General features: G+C 65.3%; 1 protein-coding gene across 2 annotated transcripts in view; it reads left to right on the top strand.

Annotated features, from left to right (window-relative positions):
• The first annotated feature begins 2,715 nt into the window (after window positions 1-2,715).
• The window catches only part of FOXO6 (forkhead box O6), a 45,090-nt gene continuing 40,058 nt past the window's right edge, over window positions 2,716-7,747 (top strand). For both annotated transcript variants that reach the window (XR_008508824.1, XM_036397218.2), the window contains exon 1: window positions 2,716-3,855. Coding sequence is in view for 1 of the 2 variants with exons in the window: in XM_036397218.2 (XP_036253111.1) it covers window positions 3,433-3,855 (423 nt within the window). In the remaining variant the exon portion in view is untranslated. The remainder of the gene's footprint in view (window positions 3,856-7,747) is intronic.

Genomic DNA, 7,747 nt, shown 5'->3' with positions numbered 1-7,747 from the left:
TGGGATGGGATGGGATGGGATGGGAGCAGCTTTGGTTGAGAGGAGCCACAAAGCTGTCCAACCTGTCACCTTCTTTCACCTCGGGGAACCCCTCTGCTCCAGCCCCACAGCGCTCCTGGATGAGCCACCCTGGCTCTCCTGTCCCCACAGGTGCAACACCCCCGGCATCCCCTGCTGTGAGGGGAGCCCCCCGCCCTTTCCCATCACAGGCAGGGTCCCTCTGGATGCTGGGCTGGGGTCTCTGACCCTTCAGCACCACGGGGCTGGAGTGGGATCTCCCCCCCACTCACATCCCCCTGATGTGCTGCAGTGCTGGTGTGGCTGTGAGGAATCCCCTTTCCTCCTTCCCACCTCATTTTGCTCTCTCCTTTTGGAGGTTTTCATCTTCTAATTTTTTTTTTTTTTCTCTTTTCCCTCTCTCCATGCCTGCCTGTAGGGGCTGGCCCTGCTGCATAGGTGGGGAAACTGAGGCAGCAGGTGAGCAAGAGCAGCTTTGGGAGCTGCTAAAGCTCCAGGGTGTGCTGGCAGCGTGGGCAGGGAGCTCACCAAGGGCTGAGGTGGCTGAGGGTGAGGGCAGGGAGAGGCACCTGCTGCAGGAAAAGTGCAGTGGGAGGAATGGAGCAGCAGCAGGAGGGAGAGAGGCACCCACGGGAAAGGCTCTGCAGGCTGGGACCCTCTGCTCGGCTCTGCCCTGAGGCGCTGGGCTGGGAAAACAAGGCTGGGAGAGAGTGAGAAATGTGGGAGGGTTTTGACTAAGAAAGGCAAGACTGAGGGAAAAAACATCCCCGGCTCCAAGTGGGCAAAAGGCTGCGGAGAGAGGAGGGAACGGCGCCCTGGGGCACAGGAAGGAGGTCATGGGTGTGTAAACCACAGCGAGGGAAATTTGGGATAGATCCCTGGAGAAACGCTCTGGGGAGGAGGGAGGCGCAGGGCAGCACTCAGGATCAGGGGATTTTGGGCTCAGGTCTGTCCTGAGGGCTGCTCTGGTGCCAGCCTGGCTGAGCCTCCCCGGAGCAGGGACACCAGGAGCTGTGGGGCTTGGCCAGCAGGTCCCCGGCTGCCCGGCAGGGGTCAGGGGACACAGCCCCCTCCCCAAGCCCCCCACGGCTGGGATGTGCCCCCAGGGCCAGCTGGAGCCCGTGCAGCCGTCACTGTCACTGTGGGTTGTGAAACAGAGCACTTGTCAGGTCCCGCCTGTATATTGTATTATATTTATTACATTATATTGTATCTATTAGATTATATTATACTTTATTTTATTATTAGAGCTGTCAGGCCCAGCACTTCCAGGCTGGAACCATCAGCTCCTTTAGTTGCTTGGGTAACCTCAGGCCGTCCCTTTGGGCCAGGAATGGGGCTGCAGGATCAGGATTGCACTCTGATTGTGGCGTGAAAGAGCTGTCACAGGAACAACTGGTGGCACCGAGGGTGACAAAGAGCAGGAGGATGCAGGGAATGCAGTGACAGCGTTCCCCAGGCATGGCTGCTGGGCAGGGACAGGGCAGAGCGGGCAGCGTGGAGGGTCCTGGAGGTGGTGGGGAAGGCACAAAGGTGGGGACACAGTGCAGACAGCTCTGTCCCCAGTGCGTGCAGCGTGTCCCCAGCGGATGGTGAGGAGGGGGATGTCGGGGTGCAGGCAGTGGGGTGGATGCAGGGGCAGGAGTCAGGCGGATATCCCCAGTGGGTTCGCGACGAGGGCTCTGCACCCTGGTGGGTGCCGGGCTGTGTGCGGCTGGAGGAAATAGCGCTGTGCTGCCGTGCCGGGCCAGGGGCGTCCGACCCCCCGGTCACCGCATGCCGGTGGGGACAGCACCGGGAAGGCACCGGCTGATGGGCCTCGGGCTGCGGGCAGGACAGGCCCGAGGAGACCGGGGTCGGGATCGGGATCAGGGTCGGGATCGGGATCGGGGTCGTGGTCGGGATCGGGGTCGGGGTCGGGATCGCGATCAGGGTCGGGATCGGAATCGGGATCGCCCCCAACGTAGGCGGGGGCGTGTCCCCCTCGAGGGGCGGGGCTGCGCGGTGGTGGGCGGGGCCCACTCGGGGTCTCCCCGACCGCGCTGCGGGGGCGTGGCCGAGGCAGGTGGGGGCGTGGTCCGTAGTAAAGGGGCGTGTCCCGCCGCGCGGCCGCGTTGCCCGGGGTGACGCGCGGATGCAGCCGGCACCCGTGACGTCACCGGCGGGGCGGGGCCGCTCCCCCCATTCATCCCCCCCGCGCGCGGAGCGTCCCGCAGGCGCCCATCCAATCAGCGGGCGGGGGGGCGTGGCCGCCGAGCCCCTCCAGCCAATGAGGCGGCGGCGGCGGCCCGGGGCAACAATGGGGGGCGCCCGGGGCGCACGTGGGGCCGCGGCGGGGCCGGGCGGGGGCCGCGGCCCGGGCCGGGCGGGGGCAGCGCGGTGCCGGGGCTCTCCGCCGGGGCTCTCCGCTCCGCTCCGTCCCGCCCCGCCGCTGCCCCGCCAGCCGCGGGGGCACTCCCCTCCCCCGCCCTTCCCCCGCCCCTCCGGGCCCTCCCCCTGTGTCACGGCGGCGCCCGCATTCGGGAACGGGCACGGCGGAGGGAGGGAAGGAGGGAGCGAGCGAGCGAGCGAAGGAGAGAACGAGCGAGCCGCGGCCGCCCCAGCATGTGGCCCGCCCGCGCCGTGGCGGCAGCGCGGCGGCGGCGGCGGCGGCGGGCAGGTGCGCGGCCGCTGAAGCGGAGCGGGGGGGCGTAGGGGCGGGAGCCGCCCGCCGCCGCCCTCGCCGGCGCTGTCAGGTGCGTGCCGCCCGCCAGCATGGCTCCGCCGCGCCGCCGGACCTAGCGCCGGGCCGCCCGCGGGAGACTGCGCCCGCCGCGCCGAGGGCTCCCCACTATCTCCGTCCCGCTTCTCCCCGCTTTGCTGCCCCGCCGCCCGGCCCCGGAGCCCGCCGGTCCCCGGCCGAGGATGCCGCCCGCCGCCGCTCGCTCCGGTTCATCTGTTGCTGCCTGACCGCGCCGCCAGCCCGATGGATGCGGCCGCCCCCGCGCCCTGCCCGCCCGCAGCCGCCCCGCTGGCTACTGAGCCGGGAACCGCTCCGGAGCTCCGCGGCTGGTAAAAACCAAACCAAAACCAAATCCGAACCAAAAAACACCCCCCAGCTTCTGGAGAGGCGGCCGAGGACCATGCAGCGTGTCCCCCGGCTCGGCGCTCCCGGCGCGGCGCCGGGCACAGCCGCCTCCTAGAGCCGCCGGAGCCGGGGCTCCCCCGGACTCGGGGCTCTCCCCGCCAGGACCCGCGCACCCAGCGCCTCCTCCTTCCCTTCTCCCCTCCAGCCGGGCAGGGAGCCCGCCTTCGCACTCCTCTCCCTCTCGAGATTTTGGGTTTTTTGTTGTGTGTTTGGGTTTTTTTTTTTTTTTGGGTGGAAACCGCCCGTAACTCCGGGGGGAGCTGTGGGGTGGCAGCGGGGAGGCGACCATGGAAGAAAAGCTCCAGGCGCATCAGGTGGAGATCGACCCGGATTTCGAGCCGCAGAGCCGTCCCCGCTCCTGCACTTGGCCTCTCCCGCACCCCGACTTGGAGGAGGAAGATGGGGGCGCGGGGGGAACCCCGGCGCTGGCGGCCGGCGGGGACGGAGCCGAGAACGCGGCGGCCCCGGTGGAGCGCAGAGTGGCCGCCGCTCCCCCGCCGCCCCACGGCGCGGATGTGGGGCAGCTCCGCAAGGCCAAGACCTCCCGGCGCAACGCCTGGGGCAACCTCTCCTACGCCGACCTCATCACCAAAGCCATCGAGAGCTCGCCGGAGAAGCGCCTCACCCTCTCGCAGATCTACGACTGGATGGTGCGATACGTCCCCTACTTTAAGGATAAAGGAGACAGCAACAGCTCCGCCGGCTGGAAGGTACCTGACCCCCTGACCCCAACCCCAGCGCAAGTTTGCCCTCTCTCCCGGAGCTGTGCCGGAGCTTGGAGGTTTCTCCCGGGGCAGCCGGAGCTCCGTCCTGGCGGGGAGGTTTGGGGGGATCCCCGCCGTCCTCGCAGTTGGCGAGATAAGGGCTCGGTCAAGTTTAGGGGAGAGCTGGCGCTTCGTGGTGTGTCGTGTTGTGGAGCCGGGGTGAGCTTGTCCCTGTGTCACCCGCCGGTCTCACCCGGGCTGAGGGTCGGAGCGGTGATGCTGTCCCCCCCGGCGGGTCAGGGAGGGGGACGGTGACAGCCAGCGGGGGTCGCGGGTGAGCCAGCCCTGGGGACAGCGAGTGCCAGCCCTAAGTAGGGGGATACAGTGGGTGATAGCCCCAAGTACGGGGGTACAGTGGGTGATAACCGGGATACAGTGGGTGATAACCCCGAGTACGGGGGTATACGGTGGGTGATAACCGGGGTACAGTGGGTGATAACCCCAAGTATTACAGCGGGTGATAACCCCGAGTACGGGGGTACAGCGAGTGCCAGCCCCAAGTACGGGGGTACAGTGGGTGATAACCCCGAGTACGGGGGTACGGTGGGTGATAACCGGGGTACAGTGGGTGATAACCCCGAGTACGGGGGTACGGTGGGTGATAACCGGGGTACAGTGGGTGATAACCCCGAGTAGGGGGTACGGCGGGTGATAACCGGGGTACGGTGGGTGATAACCGGGGTACAGTGGGTGATAACCCCAAATATTACAGTGCTTGATAACCCCGAGTACGGGGGTATACGGTGGGTGATAACCGGGGTACAGTGGGTGATAACCCCAAGTATTACAGCGGGTGATAACCCCGAGCACGGGGGTACAGTGGGTGATAACCCCGAGCACGGGGGTACAGTGGGTGATAACCGGGGTACAGTGGGTGATAACCCCACGGCTGCAGCTCTCCGGGTCGCGGCGTGCCGGTGGCGTGGCCGGCAGGGCAGCCGGAGGGCGGGCTGTCCCCAAACAGCTGTCCCCAAACAGCTGTCCCCAAACAGCTGTCCCCAGCCTGGCTTTCACCCGGGGCGTCCCCGCTGGCTCAGCCCCCGCCTTCTCCGCGGCCGCGTCCCCCTCCCCGGGGGCCGGGCAGGCAGCACACGGTCCCCGCGGCATTCCAGGCTGGCATTCCAGGCTGGCATTCCAGGCTGGCATTCCAGGCTGGCATTCCCCGGCTCTGCGCTCGCCTGGCACTGTGGGCTCGTTAGGATTCCCTGGCGCAGGCAGCATTCCCTGCTCTGTCGCTGCGAGTGGGGATCCATGGCACCGGTGAGGGTGCTGGGTCTGGGGTCACCCCTGCTCCTCTGCTGGGCTCTGCACTGAAAGGGGGAAGAGATCGGCTGTGTCCAGATGGTGTCAGTAAAAAGGAGCCAGTTCCTCTTAAGTCCTCCCCTAAGCCCTGTCACCTCCAGGGTGATTAGTGTCTTACCGGGCTCCGGGGGCTCCCACACCAGCCTGTGGCACTGGCACGCGTGTCCTGGCTCTGCTGGGGACAGCCAGATCCAGCCCACCTCGGGGGGTCGTTCTTGGGTGCAAACTGGGCTCTTTTGGGGCAGGAAGGCTGGACTATGTGGCTGCTGTTGTGTGGGCTGGAGGCAGCTGGTGTCCCCCCCGGTGCAGGAAGGGCGTCAGGGATGTGGAGGTGGCAGGAGGTGGTGCCTGTGTGGGGCCTCTCCAACCTCCACCTGGGGTGAGACCTGCACAGCCCTGGGGGAAAAGGGTCTGCCAGTGCTTGCACACCGTGGGGACAGCAGGGGACATGCACTGGTGGGGTCTGGAGATGTGTCAGGGGGCTGGGAGGGCTGGGATGAGGAGTGAAGGGATTCCCAGGCTGTCACACGTGTCACTGGGGGCTTCACGTTGTGAAGGATGGAGGAGAGGCTCAGAGTCCAGCTGCTGTTGAGCACCAGGGTCATTTTCAGGGGTTGCTTGCTCAGCTGGGCTCCCCTCTGTGCACCCCATCGTGGGGTGCTCTCCCCTTTCTTGGCCCATCTTGGGCTTGGAGCTCCTGTGCCGTGGCTCTGCCTGGGCTGTGGGCAGGTGCTGCTTCCCTCCTGGAGCCTGCCTTGCCCCCAGCTTTGCACTGGGATTGGAACCCCCCAGCTGGGCTGAGGAGTGGCCCCTGAAGTGTCCTGCCCACCCAGGGGTGCCCTGGAGCCTCTCCTGACGCTGCAAGTGCCCAGTGCCCAGCTGGGGCTGGCACTGCCAGGGCTGGCAGCAGCCAGAGTGAGAAGAGGAGACCCTCTTTGCGTGATGGTTTCATCAGGCACCAGCACGTCAGGGGTTAAACACCTTCCCCACAGCCCGTGGTCCCTCCTGGCTGTCCCCTGCCCTGTCCCCTCCCCTGGGTGCCCCCAGGCCTGGGAGAAGCATGGCAGGGCTTCAGCTTTTCATTGCCAGAGTCGGAGGGAGATCTTGGCTGCTTCTTTGGTTGGTTCCTTCAGAGCCTCGTGGTGCTGGACAGAGCAGGATGGTGGGGTCTGGGGGCCCAGCATGCCCACGGGCATTGGCTGTGCTGCTGCTCTGGCAGGGCTCTGTAGGATCATGGAGTGCTTTGGGTCAGAAGGGACCTCAAAGAGCACCTCACCCCACCCCTGCCATGGGCAGGGACACCTTCCACTAGACCAGGTTGCCCAGAGCTGTGTTCAACCCGGCCTTGAACACTTCAAATCCCACTCTTGACCTCTCCAAACCATCTCTGCCTTGTGCCAGCAGCGGGGGGACCTTCACAGAGACCCCTCCCTGCATGCAGCTGGCAGTGGGGATGCTGGAGGTGCAGCTGGCTGTGGTGTCTGCTGTGTCCATCAGGAATGTGTGCCCCAGGCTGGTGGTTGTCTCTAGAAAGGGAAGGCTGTTGGCAGGAGTTGCATTTTTGGGGTCAGGCCTCTCCTTCCCCACCAGGCTGCGCATTGCATCACATGGTTTCATAAAATCACAGAATCTTGGAATGGTTTGGGTTGGAAGGGACCCTAAAGCTCATCTCCTTCCACCCCTGCCATCACCAGGGACACCTTCCACTATCCCAGGGTGCTCCAAGGGATGGAGCAGGGGGCAGGGATGGGGCAGCCACATCACTCATGGTGAGGCAAACAGAGGGACAGAACCCAAACACCGTGGCCATGCCCGGCCTCGGGACCAGCACCAGCACCAGGACCTGTCTGGGTCTGCTGGAGAGCACAGTGGGGACGCTCTGGCTGCTGATCCTGGGGAAGTTCATGCCCCAGGGCTGAGCTGGCTTGTTGGGCTTGTGCACCAGGAGCTGCTGCTGCTGCTGCTGCTGCTTCTCAATGCAGGGCAGCGGGCGCCCGCTGACTGACAGTTCTGCTTAATTAGGGAGTTGTTATTTTATCAATTCCAAAGCGCTTGAAGTTTTCTGCTCCAGCTCACGCTTTCCTCTTGTTAATGGGAAACCAACACCCTCCGTCAGAAAGGCAGCGGCGCTGATGCATTTTAAAGGGTTCTGCTTGCTCCGCTTTGACATCCAAAATATAACAATCAAGCCATCAGCTGGTGGATGCCTGTTTGATGCGGCTCTGACAGTGCTGAAAACCTTAATTTCCCAGCCTTCCTTCCCTCCTCCTCCTCCTCCTCCTCGTTTATATTGCGGGGTCGGTGGCGTGGCGGCCGTGCCTGGCATGGGGGCCGGGGCTGCCATGCAGAAACACCCCCCTGCCAAGTGCCACCGTCCTCCTGCAGGGCAGGACAGGAATTAATTAGGCAGAAAACGGTGTGGGAATGGTGTGTGAGTGGTGGCGTGGTCAGGGTTCTCATTGCTGCTCGAGGGTTTGGGGGTTTGGGGTGCCAGGCTGTGTCCTCTCCCTGCTGCTCTGAGCCCCTGAGCTATGGG

The sequence above is a fragment of the Molothrus ater genome, chromosome 24 (genome assembly GCF_012460135.2).
Source record: "Molothrus ater isolate BHLD 08-10-18 breed brown headed cowbird chromosome 24, BPBGC_Mater_1.1, whole genome shotgun sequence".
Taxonomy (NCBI): domain Eukaryota; kingdom Metazoa; phylum Chordata; class Aves; order Passeriformes; family Icteridae; genus Molothrus; species Molothrus ater.
The sequence above is the reverse complement of the archived record's forward strand: the minus strand, read 5'-3'. Positions and strand labels throughout refer to the sequence as shown.